This window comes from Pecten maximus, chromosome 16, assembly GCF_902652985.1.
Source record: "Pecten maximus chromosome 16, xPecMax1.1, whole genome shotgun sequence".
Lineage (NCBI taxonomy): Eukaryota > Metazoa > Mollusca > Bivalvia > Pectinida > Pectinidae > Pecten > Pecten maximus.
This window is the reverse complement of record NC_047030.1, coordinates 24,833,979-24,851,915: the sequence shown is the minus strand read 5'-3', so window position 1 is coordinate 24,851,915 and position 17,937 is coordinate 24,833,979. Positions and strand designations below refer to the sequence as shown.

The window sequence follows — 17,937 nt, the reverse complement described above, 5'->3', positions numbered from 1 at the left end:
TCAAGGTCATTTATTTGAACAAACTTTGTAGCCCTTCATCCCCGCATGCTACAGGCTCAATATCAAGTCCCTGGGCCTCTTGGTTATTGAGAAAAAGTCGTTTGAAGATTATAGCCTATTTGACCCATGTGACCTTGAATGAAGGTCAAGGTCATTTATTTGAACAAACTTTGTAGCCCTTCATCCCAGCATGCTACAGGCCCAATATCAAGTCCCTGGGCCTCTTAGTAATTGAGAAGAAGTCGTTAGAAGATTATAGCCTATTTGACCCATGTGACCTTGAATGAAGGTCAAGGTCATTTATTTGAACAAACTTTGTAGCCCTTCACCCCAGCATGCTACAGGCCCAATATCAAGTCCCTGGGCCTCTTGGTTATTGAGAAGAAGTTCTTTGAAGATTATAGCCTATTTGACCCATGTGACCTTGAATGAAGGTCAAGGTCATTTATTTGAACAAACTTTGTAGCCCTTCACCCCAGCATGCTACAGGCCCAATATCAAGTCCCTGGGCCTCTTGTTTATTGAGAAGAAGTCGTTTGAAGATTATAGCCTATTTGACCCATGTGACCTTGAATGAAGGTCAAGGTCATTTATTTGAACAAACTTTGTAGCCCTTCACCCCAGCATGCTACAGGCCCAATATCAAGTCCCTGGGCCTCTTGTTTATTGAGAAGAAGTCGTTTGAAGATTATAGCCTATTTGACCCATGTGACCTTGAATGAAGGTCAAGGTCATTTATTTGAACAAACTTTGTAGCCCATCACCCCAGCATGCTACAGGCCCAATATCAAGTCCCTGGGCCTCTTGGTTATTGAGAAGAAGTTGTTTGAATGAAAAAGTTGACGCCGGACGGCCGGACAGACGGCCGGACGGACGGACGACGGACGCCGCACCACGGCATAAGCTCACTTGCCCTTCGGGCAGGTGAGCTAAAAATAAACCTATTTTAAATGGAATTCTTTTTAGGTACACCTTCATATCATGATCATAATGTAAACTAAGTTTAAAAGTGATCAGACAAACAAAGTAGGCAGAGGTAGCCAGACAGACAAAATAATACTCCAGTCAAATGGGCATGTAAAAATGAAGTTGCTGATCAAGATTTTCTTAAAATAACCATGGTGCCTTGTCCTTGACCTTTGCACAAGCATGTTCGAGGTATCGTACTTGATCAATGTATGAAGTTTACTTGAAATTGAGTGCAAATAAAGTCAATAGAGCGCTGACGTTCTATCAAAGCAATAATGACCTTGACTTTCGCACCATGAAACATGAATGAGCTTGAGGTATATCCCTACTTGACCAATGTCTAAAGTTTACTTGAAATTTGGTTGAAAATGAAGATGCTAGACCACTGGCAAGGAGTGAACATACGAATGTATGAACAAATGCTATAAAATTCCCTCACCGACTTCATCAAGAGGGGATAATGAAACTTTCACTTCAAGGATCCAAGCTGAATCTTCAGATGAAATATATCTGGCAGCCATTTTGTCACTCAAAATTATTCATACATAACCTATATATGGAATTTAAGAAAGATACATGAGAAAGAGTGATGATATATTCAAAATCCAAGAACCCTTACCCAGCGACTTTTTGTGTGTGGTTGCGTACTTGATCAAGGAAAACTGTGAACAGGATATCAAGATCCCGTGGCCCTCCCATGTGTTCTGGGTGAAACTGCGTACTGAAAAAAACAGACAAGAATTCTGTCAAATGTAGAAACAATGCCATCTCAAGACTGTGACACAAACGTTCATGGGAACAATAGCATTAGTGTTAGATATGTTCTACCAAAAGCAATTTAAGTTTTCCGCAAAACATCCAACATCTTCATTATTATATACTGTATTTATTCTAATAAATGTCCTGGGGGCTTGCAATTTTTCATGGGGGGGGGGGGGGGGTTAATAGAAAGCAAAACTTTTTCGGAGTCGGTACAGCTGTTAGGTCCGTTAAGTGTACTTGTTTCACCATGAAACAAGTGTTTATCTGTCATAAACATTGTAAAACTAAGTGTCCAACATTTTGGCACTTGTGTATAATATTGCATTAACATAAACATTGTTGTTTTGCTTTAAAGTATTAAATGTTCTTAGCTCTGGACACATATGGATGGATATTCTCACTGAAGCATGGAAAGGGGGCCCCTTTATTAGGGAGGGCGCGCTTATTAGAATAAATACTGTACAGGGTATATCCATGTAATTGGTGGATGGCGCATACATGTAGCTATTCAAAAGTTAATTTCTAAAATATGCATATGATTTGTGCTACACCTGTAGCTTACAGAGATACCTTCGTAGCTGTTAATATGTTAAGCTCATTTCGGGACCTATTCCAAATTTGAAATAGGTCCTGTATTTTTCAATCTAATTACATGAACATCTAACAACATCCCATTAGGGGTCAGGTCAGGGTGACCTTTTGGATAAGGCAATCAAATGACTTCTTCCAGAAAAATTGGAAGTTAATTTTTTGTGAGAATTAGCATGACTAGAGTGCATATAGCTTGCATAATCTGTCAATGTGTTTCAAGTCATTTCATCCCACAAAGCATATAGGTATATACATGCTGTGACTAAATTGTTTGCTTCGATGACATCCGACAAATTGACAATTCACCCTGAAAGTGAATTACACATATCTCAAAGGTCATCAGACCGTGACCCCTTATAGGATGTTGTTTATAATAGATGTTCATGTAACTTCATGTGAGAATGACCATCTGGATTTTAATTAGATGGTATATTTTTCATTGCAATTTCAACCCACATGTATCTTTTATCCTAATCTGAAATTCTTTATGATCTGTGTAAAAGTCATTTCAGTCTTTTTAAAGATAATCATTGTATTGATAAATAAAGTTTAGCTAAAGGGTTCCAATGTTCCATTTATTTGACAATTTATAAATAAAATACTTAAAACATGAGAGGGGCCACGATAGCTTATAGTCGGTTAGAGCTAAGCTGCGAAGCTGACCAGTCTGTGCTATCCAGGTTGTGTCCTTGGGCAAGACACTTTACCCTTATTGCTCTGGATGGCATACATGTATGTTACATTGTTGAGTTAGGTAGTTACCAACTACTACAAGGAAACTCCACCTAAAAACGACCCTGGCTGTTTATGGGGCAATAGACCCAACAAACTTAAAACACTAAAAATATTTTGTTCAGAGTTAGTAAATCTTCACATATTCCCCCCTCCCCACCCCTAATATCTGAACTGTGTCTTATTACAAAAAATCCTGGCAAAATCCCTGTCATTTGTTTTCTTAATAATTACCTGAAGAATGGCTTGGTATTGTGTACAATTCCTTCATTTGTTTTATCATTGGCATTGGTGAAGAGGGAAGACCAGCCAGGAGCTAGGGTGGCCTCATCTACAGCAAATCCATGGTTCTGTGTGGTGATGAAACACCGTGTCGCCCTCTGGTGGTCATATTTACATGGCTGGTTATGGCCCCTGTTTCCATACCTTAAAAAAATGCATTGAAATCATAAATAATTCATTATTTTAACAATACCTCCCCAATATATTATCAGTTGAATTTACTGGCAGTTCTTGATGATAATTCTGACCAGTAACAAGATGTTGATTCAAGGTATAAGTTCATTAAGAACTTTAAAATGTTCTCTTTGAGGCTTTTGATGAAGCAGGCTAATTCTAACAAAATGTTTCCAATAAACATAAAAACTGTGGGCTATACGATACTTGTCGAATCCAAGTTAACTTTTTGTGTTTCCTTAATTATTGCACTATCAGGAGCAGGCATTGCTGTTAATATCCGAAATATGAATGAAACAATTTTACTTGTGTGTGGATATATCAAGTAAAAAACAACTCACATGTATATCTAGAAACATGTTAACTATAGATATACATATTACTCTTACTGTATTGTATTTTCTAGTTCTGTTTATATATCATGTGATTGTCTTTGTTAAAGGGGAGGGTTGCCTCGAAAATTTGACATTTATCATTGTCCACACTGTGAATGTAGTTACTTCTTTGCTCCATATTAACATTTCAAGTAATTCGTATCCTGCTAACATACATTTGCAAGGATCCAGTATTATCTGGAAAATTACCGGTTGTATTACTTCTTTGACCAACAGAAATACGTTTATTAACACTCTCCAGGTCTTAAGACAGAACAGGTCTCAAAAGCTAAATACATATATAACAAGGGGTTTTACCCAATAGTGAGCTTGTACTTAATCATACGTAGCAGATAAGCAATGGGCAGAACACCAAAGTGGGCTATCTGCAGATTTTGAATTATAAAACCATTATTTTGGCTTATGGGGGCAATCTACAGGAGTGATCAATACTCAGGAAATTATGTTATGTATGTACAGGTATGTGTCATAAAAAAATCCCAAAACTTTTGCATTTGAATGTATGTTTATATTCCTTAATGTAAAGTCAACATGAATTTACACACACATAAAATTGTTTCTTTACAGAGACAAGAATCCCCTAAAATGAGATGAATTCAAACAGAGTTAAAACAAGGTCGAGAAAAACGGCAGGATCAATCATTGATCAGAACAAATTAAGGGTAGCCTTAGAAAGACAAGGAAATCATAGTAACATTGAGGATTACAGACAGTTAGAAGCACTATGTATAGCCATCAACGTGCCAAATACACAGGTGAACAGACGCAAGGTATATCAAGCCGCAAAAATAGTACAATCCAAAAATTTGACCCGAAGGAAAGTCACAGCCCCAAAAAGATTCAGTTCAAATGATTTTGTTGTGGATCGAATGGTGAAAAGGACTTCCAAAGCAAGTCCTGAAAATGTGCCTACAGTAAAGACTCGAGCTGCAGCTGATAGGAACCAAGCCATCATATCAGACAAGACATGTACTGTTAGAGAAGATGCTACAACACAAGGTCGTAGCAAGGTCACATCAACAGACAAATCAGTCAATAGACATACGACACTGACGGAAAACAACGGCACAAATTCTATTTCCTTCAATAAGTCTCGTGAATGTCTTCGAAGTGGAAGTAACACAGGTCATCACTCTAGGACACAGTCCCCAGATAGTATAAGTGACTGTGCCAATGAATTTCCTTCAGATCATGACACTGGATGCATAAAATCGTCACCGTTTCGTCTGTTGCCAGGCGATCACCAAAGCAACAACAACACAGGCGTTGCTTTTTCGTCATCAGTTGTCAACCATACTGACTGGAACTATGAGGAAGACGACCTTGACAGCAATAATTCTACTGAAAATCTTATGGCGGAAGACGAACTATCACAGACTAACCAAGATTTAGACGAACCAACAAGCGAAACATCATTTGAACAAGAGATTTCCGCTGAAGATTCTGATAAACATTCACATGAAGCGTCCTTGAAAGAACATGCCTTCAAACAAATTGAAGAAGAATCTTCAAGTGAGTTGTCATATGAAACCACAACAAATGGTTCATGTCAGAACTCAAGTCTTCAAGGAAATTCAGAAGAAATCATGGACACAACAAGTGTTCAAGAGACGAAAAGGAAAAGGCCTGAATCATTTACCATAACTCTTAATAAATCAGAATGGAAAGCAATAAAACCAAAGAAAAATGAACAAAATCGTAAACTGCGTTCTTCCTGGACTGATATTTTCTCGGAGAAGCTGGCAAACAGTGACGTACCCTGTGTTCTTTTGTTTTACTACAATCGGATAAAAAGGCGAGACAGCAAGAAAGTCAATGCAAGATATTTCCACGGAAAAGCCAAGTGTAAATTTGAGACATGTACCTGGTACACATTTGAGATAGTTGAAAAGCCAGTAAAAGTTTCTCGAAATGGAGTAACTGTCAAGGTATTAAGAAACGGTCCGATCAACCATCCGCCTTTCCAAACCAAGAGGAGACAACTCCGTGGAGAACGACGACAGCTTTATAAACAGCAGCTGAAGAACAAAGGGGCCTCTAATCTCCATTACGAGTTGCTTGGAAATCTTAGTCAGTCCCAGTTAGATGGGGGAAATCATACAATTCCATCGTCAAAGCAAGTGTTACGGCAGCTGAAATATGAAATGACGAAGGAGGATTACCTTCATACTGACGAGTGGACAGAAGTTGTCCTGACTAACAAGATTCTGCAAGACCTGGATCAGGACAGCAAAAGTGCTCCTGGTTACATTCAGCTTCTTTCGTATCAACCGTTCATCGCTATATGCTTCACCGAGAGACAGCTTCATATCTTCAAACACCAGAAGAAGATCGGAAAAGGTGTGCTATATTTAGATGCCACTGGGTCGTTGGTGAAAAAACAGTCTGGTTCAAATAAACCTGTTTATTATTATGCTGCAGTTGTGAAGAACAACAAACCCAATCAACCACCAATGCCAATCGCAGAAATGTTCACAAACGAACATACAACAGCGATTATATCGCTCTTTCTCGGGAAAATTAAACAAGAGCTGATGGCCATGGGGTCATCATGGCAGAGTGCTCAGCCAATGAGAGTGGAGATAGACTTCTCATGGTCTCTCATCAACTCCGCCTTACTTGTGTGTAATCAGGAGAATATCACTTCCTATCTCTCACGTGCGTGGCAAATAGCTACAGGATTAAAGACGGTTACGAAATTTACCAAGGTTCACCTGTGTTCGGCTCATCTGATCAAACGGGTGAGGGACAGAATGGGCCGCACAACCTCAGACAAGGGGCTCGCTGATTTTTATACTTTCGCCTTTGCCCTACTACAGAATTCCTCTGAATTGAGACAGGCCGAGTCAATTTATATCTCTTTATGTACTGTCCTTGAAAAAGAGTACGAAACACCACCAGTGACAGATGCCATTGCCAAACTAGAGAAACAGATTTTGGAGCAGACACCTGACGTTGGAAGTTCAGCACATATTGGTCCAGAGAAAATTGAGGAAGACCTACAACAGGAAAATTCATTGTCAACGATCAAAGCCTTATCTCCCTTTAACAAGTTCTTTGCTAGTGTGAAGGAAAATATACCATCCACCGAAGAATATACTTCCAAAGTAAAGAATAAATACTATAACAAGGACGCCCTGGCTGTTATAGAATCCTACTTGCACCTGTTTCCTGTATGGAGCGGGCTACTGCTGAGAAATGAGATCAACGACAATGGGAAACCTGTCACTCGCGACACAAACTGTTACGTAGAAAACTGGTTCCGTATTGTGAAACAAAACATTCTGAATAAAAAACAGTTACAGAGACCTGGACCAGTCCTTAGACTTCTTCATAAGAGCATTCAGGGACGCTCGAGAGAATATCAAATCAGTATGGAGTTCAAGATGTTGTCTGACCAGGATCATTCCACAACGGATTCAGAAACTCTGGAGCAGGATGACATCGATGTTTATCAGGAACAATGGCGACCAATATCAAAAATAAAGACAAGTAAGTTTTATACCCGGCCAAATAAAATGCCAGGACCAACACTTCTTGAAGAAAATAACATCAAACCAAAGAGAGGACTAAAGCGGTCTATTGTGTCATCACCACAAGGGTCAGAAGACGACTGGATGGGCTCTCTACTGCAGGCCATCTGTGTGTGGCTGCCGAACCCCATACCAGGTAGGCATGATACAGGATACTCTAAATCATTATCACTTATATTTTGCATGGGATTTATTTTCATGTCATTATGCGAGGAGAGTCTATCAAGGATTCAAATCCTTCATGATAATTTGTACAAAAATACCAGATGGTAGTATAGCCAGGCTATTAGTTACAGATATAGGAATCTGCAGAATTCATGATTCTAAATTCTCATCATTCCCAAATTTAATGTCATTTCTAAATTACAATGTAGTGTTCATGAAATATTCATGAATACGTCTGAAGAGGTAGTTTCGCAAAATAAAGTATTTGCAAAATCTAATTGATATTAAGATGACTGAAAACAGTATTCTAGAGTTACTAACGGCAGTAATGAACGTTAACATTTTATTTTACTGTGTATTTATCATATGTACATGTACCAAATATAATTAAGAAAGCTCTTATGAAAATATTTCATTTCATTTCAGTCAGTAGTGATGTAATTCTGGACCTGTTTCTGAAAAAGTTAATCCGGTCAGCTTATCCTGCAGCTGTTTACCAAGGGGGCTTAATGGTAAGTGAGAAAGCTTACTGACCCAGGAAACTTAATGAAAAGTGTCCCAGTCTATTGACACATGAGACTTACAAAGTCTCAGCCTATTGAATAAGAGACTTAATGGTAAGTGTACCAGTATACTAACCCAAGAGACTTAATGGTAAGTGTACCAGTATACTATGTAACCCAAGAGACTTAATGGTAAGTTTCCCAGTATACTAACCCAAGAGACTTAATGGTAAATTTCCCAGTATACTAACCCAAGAGACTTAATGGTAAATGTCCCAGTATACTAACCCAAGAGACCTAATGGTAAGTGTACAATTATACTAACCCAAGAGACTTAATGGTAAGTGTCTCAGTATACCAACCCAAGAGACTAAATGGTAAGTTTCCCAGTATACTAACCCAAGAGACTTAATGGTAAGTGTCCCAGTATACTAACCCAAGAGACTTAATGGTAAGTGTCCCAGTATACTAACCCAAGAGACTTAATGGTAAGTGTACCAGTACACTAACCCAAGAGACTTAATGGTAAGTGTCCCAGTATACTAACCCAAGAGACTTAATGGTAAGTGTCCCAGTATACTAACCCAAGAGACATAATGGTAAGTGTACCAGTATACTTACCAAAGAGACTTAATGGTAAGTTTCCCAGAATACTAACCCAAGAGACTTAATGGTAAGTGTACCAGTATACCAACCCAAGAGACTTAATGGTAAGTGTCCCAGTATACCAACCCAAGAGACTTAATGGTAAGTGTCCCAGTATACTAACCCAAGAGACTTAATGGTAAGTGTCTCAGTATACTAACCCAAGAGACTTAATGGTAAGTGTCCCAGTATACTAACCCAAGAGACTTAATGGTAAGTGTCTCAGTATACCAACCCAAGAGACTTAATGGTAAGTGTCCCAGTATACCAACCCAAGAGACTTAATGGTAAGTGTCCCAGTATACTAACCCAAGAGACTTAATGGTAAGTACTTGCCCAAAGGTGAAATATAGTGGTCCAATTAAACTGAATTAGTAGTATCTTCAATTACTCTAGGGGAAAGGTAAAGATTTTGAGCAATTTTACACTTGCCAATCGAGCAAGTAGTCAGCAATATTTACTTGCCCACAGACCAAATCTACTGGTCCTGGGCCATCGGACCTGGGTTTTTTCTCGCCCTGCAGTATACTAACCCAAGAGACTTAATGGTAAACGTCCCAGTATACTAACACATAAGATTACATAGTATCGGACCACAATCTACCTGGCATTTCAAACTGTACCTGGACCAAGGAGACTCCCCCGACTATCCCCTTATGAGTCTTTGAGTGTGTTCAGAACATGTAAATTACGAAACCACAAACACTGAAAATAGACAGTGTAACACTAGCTGTATACTCTCCTTTTCAGAGCAAACTAAAAACATCACCCGAGTATCGCAATATGAAGTTTGGAGAAGATTATAGTCCTGTAACATTCTTACATCAATTCCTGCAGAGAATGCACAGTGCCCAGCTGATCCAACCCATGCTGATACAGACGGTGTTGGAATGTCAGATATGTAGAACAGTAAGTCCAAAACCCTTTTAATTCCATCCTGTTGCTCTTTTATCCTCTTGTAATATACAGGGGCTGCAACAGCTCATGCATCTTCGCTAGCCAAGGCTTCTGATTACGTTATACTACACGAACCCTTGGCGGATATAGTCGTCAGTTCTGGCCCTCTAGCGGAGATTCAAAATTACCACTCTTTACGCATGAAATTTTCGACCAATCAAAACGAGCGTTACCGATTTACTTCATCTGAGATGTTTACAAACACACATGGAGGCTTATGTCATTTTGATGAGATATGTGATCAATGACTTTAATAGATTGATCAAACACTGCAAATGTTTCCCTAAAGATAGTTCGTCTCTGTATATAGGTAAAATGCCATGACCTAGTTGACATTGTAGCTCTGTACTGGGTGCCGCAATTTTTGTTTACTGCGAAACCAAGCCTGAACGTAAAACGCGATTTGATTGGGTGCCCTGGGATTCCAGGGCGCGACGGTTTGAACACGACTATATCCGCCAAGGGTTCGTGCAGTGTAACGTAATCAGAAGCCTTGGCTAGCGAAGATGCAGCTCATGACGCATGGTTTGACACTCTCTACCTATGTCAGTTGGTGTTTCTTTGAAAGCTGTGAAAAGGAGCAGTCTGTGCTGTCGTGGTTGTGTCCTTGAGCAAGACACTTCACTCTTACCCGGGTATTGCCCTAGATAGCATGAGACGGGCCTCCCGTATGTAGCTTAGCGAGGTAGTTACCAACTACTACAAGGAGACCACGTCTCAGAATGACACTGGCTGTTGACAGGACAATAAACCCAGCAAAACAATATGTATGATTCAAACTAAGAGAACACAAATCTGAAGTGTGATAACTGAGTATTCATTGAGTTAAACTTTTCTAGTCTTTTATAGTGATATAGAATTAACTTTAATTGATCAATTATTGGATTTACTTAATTATTGGATAGTACACTATATTGTATACAAGTTAGTCAAGCTTTAATACTTTATCCAGTTTATCAGCGGAACGCCATTTTTCTAATTTAAGAGAAAAAAGGAAGATAAATTTTGTTGCTTGCTTTAGTTTAAATTCTTCAAGAAATTGATGGAAGATTTTGGTTGTACCTTTATTAACCCAAGGGGAAAATATATTTATCCTTTTCACTTTATTTCCTTTTATGTACAGTATACCAAAAATATGAAGATTCTGTATATTTTCAGACAGAATCCCCAGTACAGGAGAAATTATCGACACTCATGGTACGCCTGACAGCTCCAACTGTTCAGGGGTGCATCGACAACCACTTCAAACCGAAAATACCTTCTTCAGGCACGCAACAGTCAGTACCAGAATACAAATTATCAGTCGTATTTCAATAGTATCACAAACAGATATTTAAAACTAATAAATATCACAAGTACTTTGATTCTGCCAAATGATGATGTAACAGAGGTCATGATAAGTTATATATATTTCATGTGTTCCGCTTAGGCAATCAAACGAGGACCTCTGGCTTTAAATCGTACGCTCTACTGATCAGGCTATAAAAAGAAGTTCTCTCAAGCCTAGATGTATATTTTGCAGCTGGTATTTACAGGATTACAAAGACATTTAATTTAGTTGACACCTCTAAATGAGAGCCACTAACTTATATGTTAAAACCATGAAGCACTGAACAGGATATTGACAAAACAAGACTTAATTAATTCTAATTAATTATCATCAGTAATGTGATTAGTCTTTCAAAATTATTGACAAATGACAATACAGACCAGCAATACTTTTTCTGAACATAAACCAGAGACAAAACTATTTTTTCACTACTTTTATGGGAGAAAAAACCTAAATGATAACCTATCTAGTCCTTTACCTTGACGAAGAGGTTTTCAATTATCAATAATCATGAGATATCAATGTCATAAAGAATTAATTTGTTTAAGGCGATGTACGAAATGCCAGGCATTCAAAGACCAGACACGATCAGTCCTAGAAACTTCAGATGGGATGGTCATTATTCTGAAACGGTTTACTGAATCGCCGCAGAAACATCACGCTACTGTGAGGATACAAAAGTAAGTTTGAGAGGTCTCTGTTTACCAAGACTAGACAACTACCAACCAAATAAAATACTCCTGTCAAGTTTAGACAGGTATATGAAAAGAAGAACTGACAATACACACTAAATCAACAGCACTTAAGTAACCACACACTAAAGTAACCACACACTAATGTAACCACACACTAAACTAACCACACACTAAAGTAACCACACACTAATGTAACCACACACTAAAGTAACCACACACTAAAGTAACCACACACTAAAGTAACCACACACTAATGTAACAACACACTAATGTAACAACACACTAATGTAACCACACAATAAAGTAACCACACACTAGAGTAACCATACACTAAAGTAACCATACACTAAAGTAACCACACACTAAAGTAACCACACTAATGTAACCACACACTAATGTAACCACACAATAAAGTAATTACACACTAAAGTAACCACACACTAAAGTAACCACACACTAAAGTAACCACACACTAATGTAACCACACACTAAAGTAACCACACACTAAAGTAACCACACACTAAAGTAACCACACACTAAAGTAACCACACACTCAATTAACCACACACTAAACTAACCACACACTAAAGTAACCACACACTAAAGTAACCACACACTAAAGTACCCACACACTAAAGTACCCACACACTAAAGTAACCACACAATAAAGTAACCACACACTGAAGTAACCACACACTTAAGTAACCACACACTAAAGTAACCACACACTTATTAATGTACCCACACACTAATGTAACCACACACTAAAGTAACCACACACTAATGTAACCACACACTAAAGTAACCACACACTAAAGTAACCACACACTCAATTAACCACACACTAAACTAACCACACACTAAAGTAACCACACACTAAAGTAACCACACACTAATGTAACCACACACTAAAGTAACCACACACTCAAATAACCACACACTAATGTAACCACACACTAAAGTAACCACACACTAAAGTAACAACACACTTATGTAACAACACACTAAAGTAACCACACTAATGTAACCACACACTAATGTAACCACACTAAAGTAACCACACTCTAAAGTAACCACACACTAAAGTAACCACACACTAAAGTAACCATACACTAAAGTAACCACACACTAATGTAACCACACAATAAAGTAACCATACACTAATGTAACCACACACTAAAGTAACCATACACTAAAGTAACCACACAATAAAGTAACCATACAATAAAGTAACCACACACTAATGTAACCACACACTAAAGTAACCATACACTAAAGTAACCACACAATAAAGTAACCATACAATAAAGTAACCACACACTAATGTAACCACACACTAAAGTAACCATACACTAAAGTAACCACACAATAAAGTAACCACACACTAAAGTAACCACACACTAATGTAACCACACACTAATGTAACCACACACTAATGTAACCACACACTAATGTAACCACACACTAATGTAACCACACACTAATGTAACCACACACTAAAGTAACCACACACTCAATTAACCACACACTAAACTAACCACACAATGAAGTAACTACACACTAATGTAACCACACACTAAAGTAACCACACACTAAAGTAACCACACACTAAAGTAACCAAACACTAATGTAACCACACATTAAACTAACCACACACTTAAGTAACCACACACTAATGTAACCACACACTAAAGTAACCACACACTAAAGTAACCATACACTAAAGTAACCACACACTAAAGTAACCATACACTAAAGTAACCACACACTAATGTAACCACACTAAAGTAACTACACAATAAAGTAACCACACACTAATGTAACCACACTAAAGTAACCACACAATAATGTAACCACACTAATGTAACCAGACACTAAAGTAACCACACACTAATGTAACCACACACTAATGTAACAACACACTACAGTAACCACACACTAAAGTAACCACACACTAATGTAACAACACACTAATGTAACAACACACTAAAGTAACCACACACTAATGCAACCACACACTAATGTAACCACACACTAATGTAACCACACACTAATGTAACAACACACTAAAGTAACCACACACTAATGTAACCACACACTAAAGTAACCACACACTAATGTAACAACACACTACAGTAACCACACACTAAAGTAACAACACACTAAAGTAACAACACACTAAAGTAACCACACTCTAAAGTAACCACACACTAAAGTAACCACACACTAAAGTAACCATACACTAATGTAACCACACACTAAAGTAACCACACACTAAAGTAACCACACAATAAAGTAACCACACACTAATGTAACCACACTAATGTAACCACACACTTATGTAACTACACACTAATGACCACACACTAAAGTAACCACACACTAATGTAACCACACACTAAAGTAACCACACTAATGTAACCACACACTAAACTAACCACACTAATGTAACCACACACTAATGTAACCACACTAAAGTAACTACACACTTATGTAACCACACACTAAAGTAACCACACACTAATGTAACCAAACACTAAAGTAACCACACAATAAAGTAACCACACAATAAAGTAACCACACAATAATGTAACTACACACTTATGTAACCACACACTAAAGTAACCATACATTAAATGTAACCACACACTAAAGTAACCATACATTAAATGTAACCACACACTAAAGTAAAAGACAAACTTTACTAACCAGACTAAAGTAACCCAGACTAATGTGTTACTGGATGGTAGAATTGTCTACAGTATAGAACTCCTATAAAGGTGTCATTGTCAGCTACTCATTATACCCTCCATTAAAAATCCTCATTTCTTGTGTGTTGTAGGCAGATTAGCGTGAGAACAGTGGAGAATACTGTCTATCACTACAATCTACAATCTATGCAGGTATATAAAATTATCTGACATTTGCATTGTAACATGTTTTACGTTGTTTTATTTTAAGAATGCAACAACAATTCCATACGGCCATGAGTTGTATACAGCTGGGTGCACCTTAGTTATCATATCAGTTGTCAATCACATAAAAACAGGTCGTATAGAATCCATGGTGTGTTAAATACTAGATGTCTTTCTGCATGAAATATTAATATAAAGACTACTTTGACTTGTAATCTATCATTCTTTAATTAATCACAACTGAACCTCATTATCTAGAAGTCAGTTGTCCTTGAAAAATCTTCAAGATACATTTGTATCCCTAATATTATAAATTGGGTACATTTTACATACAATGGATGCCAGCTTATAATAACAGACCTTATAACAGGATTTCTCCTCACTAGTTGAAGTGAGTTTACTTGTGTTTTACGGCTACTGACGTATTCACTAAACAAACAACGAAGCTTAAAGGTCATCAGATTTTCTATTAATCCTGGAATATTTTTTTATATATTTTTTCACAGCTACATCATGGAAATTCTGTACATGGTGGTCATTGTAAGTTTTTTTTATATAAAAATTTATATGCATATTTATAATACAACAAACTAGAATTAATACTTTTTTGTGCAATTTGTCGGTTTTTGTAAAAATTTAAAAAAATTGAGAAATTTTCTCTAATACTTGTGGAGTTTTTATAAAAGTTTGCATTATTTTATTTCATTTAATAAAGCATTTGAGTATATGCAGTTTGTGTATGATTTTAAATACTTGTGTATTTTTTCAGATCATTTTTATCAGATTTGCATTTTTCTATACAAGAGATCCATGGGCCTTCATGGTGACCCGAGTCCTTAAATACATACTGATATTTGATGTTTTTATCTTTTAAGAATTTAACACATTTGACCAGTGTTATCTTTATATGTCAAGGTCATTCAATTGAACAAACTTGTCTGTTATCCAAGCATGCCACTGTCCAAATATCATGAACCTGGGCTACTTACATGAAGTTATGGAGAAGTTATTTAAAGATTTTAACTCATTCGACCTCTGTGACCTTGGGGGTACATAAGGTCATTCATTTGAACACTTATGGTAGCCCTTCATCCCAACATGCAAATGGCCTAATATCATGGCTATGCATGGGCCTCTTGGTTAAATGAGAAGTTGTTTACAGATTATAAAACACTTGACCCCTGTGACCTTGAAAATAGGTCAAGGTCATTCATTTGAACATCTCCAGTAGCCCTTCATCCAGCAAAATACTAGCCCAATATCATTGCCCTAGGCCTCTTGGTTATCAAGAGGATGTTGTTTAAAACTTCAAACACATTTGACCCCTGTGGCCTTGAAAATAGGTCAAGGAAATTCTTTTGAACAAATTTGATAGCTGTTCATGCAAGCATACTTTTGGCCCAATATCATGACTCTGGGCCTCCTGGGTATTGCGAGAAGATATCATTTGAAGATTTTAACCTACTTGACCATGTGACCTTGAAAGGAGGTCAAGGTAAATTCATTTAAACAAATTTAGCAGCACTTCATCCCAGCATGCTTCTGGCCTAATATCAGGACTCTTGGCCCCTTAGTTATTGAGAAGAAGTCATTTAAAGATCTTAACACAGTTAACCCCTGTGACTTTTAAATGTAGCTCAAGGTCATTCACTTGAACAACTTCAGTAGCCCTTCATCCCTGCATGACACTGGCTCAATATCATTGCCATAGGCCTTAATAAATTAATTTAGAGACTTTAACATGTTTGACCCTTGCGACCTTTTAGTAGCTATATAACATTTTTAAAACTCTTTTGTGTGCAGATTTAATCAAATCTAATCAAATACAAGAGGCCCAGAGGGCCTGTATCGCTCACCTGGATTTCATGAGATATGAAACAAGAATGATGATTAAGTATATTTGTCACTGGTATTGCTATGTCAATATATCATAGGCATTTTATATGGGTACGTGAGGTTTTTATGCCAAAAAATGCATTAATCCATGAAATGAAATTGACTTTTGGCGCAACCCCATAGGAATGCTACCACACAAATGTGAGTGATATCCATTGCTAAGTTTTAGAAAAGAAGTTGTTGAAACCAATTGACCCCTTTTGACCCCCGCCCTCTGCACCCCTGGGGGTCAGTTCCTTCCTTTATAAAATTTTGAATCCCTACCCAAAAGGATGCTACCAGTCAGCTGTTTCAGAAAAGAAGTTGTTCATATCAATTTAGCCAAATTGACCCCTTTTGGCCCCACCCCTCAGCCCCCTGGGGGGTCAAACCCAAAATTTGTACAAATCTGAATCCCCACCCCATGACCATGCTACCATACAAATGCAGACCTGCCAACCTTTCAAATTCAAAAATAGTAATTTGGCCCATTTTTGAGCAAAAAAAGAGTAATTCTTAACAATTCTTGCCAAATCTATTGCATCAAAAAGAGTAATTTGCTACTATTTCGAGAGAAAAAAGAGTAACGACCACCACAAAATAGTAAAGATTACTATAAAATAGTAGTAGTTGGCAGGTCTGCAAATGTGAGTGATATCCATTGCCATTGCTTAGTTTAAGAGAAGTTGTTTATATCATTTTAACCAAATTGATCCCTTTTAACCCCACCCTTCAGCCCCCAGGGGGTCGGCCCCGTCCTTTGTACGATTTTGAATCCTTAACCCAAGGGAATGCTACCAGTCAATTATTAGAGATATCCATTGCTTAGTTTCAGAGAAAAAGTTGTTTATATCATTTCTGCCAAAATGACCCCTTTTGGCCCCGCCTCTTAGGTCCCCGGGGGTCAGCCCTGTCATTTGTACAATTTTGAATCACGACCCCAAAGGGAAACTCACAGTCAAATATGAGCAATATCTATTGCTTGGTTTCAGAGGATTTGGTTTAGTTTATTTTGTTTAACGTCCTATTAACATCTAAGGTCATTTAAGGACGGCCTCCCGTGCGTGCGACATGTATGCGTGTGATGAGTGCATGTGTGTGTTTTGGGAGGCTGCGGTGTTTGTGTTAAGTCTCCTTGTGATAGGCCGGATCTTTTGCCAATTTAGAGTGCTACCTCACTGAAGCATACTGCCGGAGACACCCAGCAGCACACCCCACCCGGTCACATTATACTGACAATGGGCGAACCAGTCGTTCCACTCCTAATTTGCTGAGCGCTAAGCAGGAGCAGCAACTACCATTTTTAAAGACTTTGGTATGTCTCGGCCAGGGGACAGAACCCAAAGCCTTCCTCACAGGGACGAACGCTCAACAAAAGGCCAAAAGTGAGGCATTGTCAAGGGAGACATTAGGA

At 37.9% G+C, this 17,937-nt stretch overlaps 1 protein-coding gene across 1 annotated transcript in view; it reads right to left on the bottom strand.

Annotated features, from left to right (window-relative positions):
* Positions 1-4,228, bottom strand: part of LOC117344715 (CAD protein-like) — a 40,009-nt gene extending 35,781 nt beyond the window's left edge. The window contains exons 1-3 of the mRNA XM_033907545.1: positions 4,203-4,228; positions 3,289-3,480; positions 1,589-1,690 (exon numbers count right to left, since the gene is read on the bottom strand). Coding sequence (XP_033763436.1) covers positions 1,589-1,690; positions 3,289-3,480; positions 4,203-4,228 — 320 coding nt within the window. The remainder of the gene's footprint in view (positions 1-1,588; positions 1,691-3,288; positions 3,481-4,202) is intronic.
* Between the last annotated feature and the right edge of the window lie 13,709 nt (positions 4,229-17,937).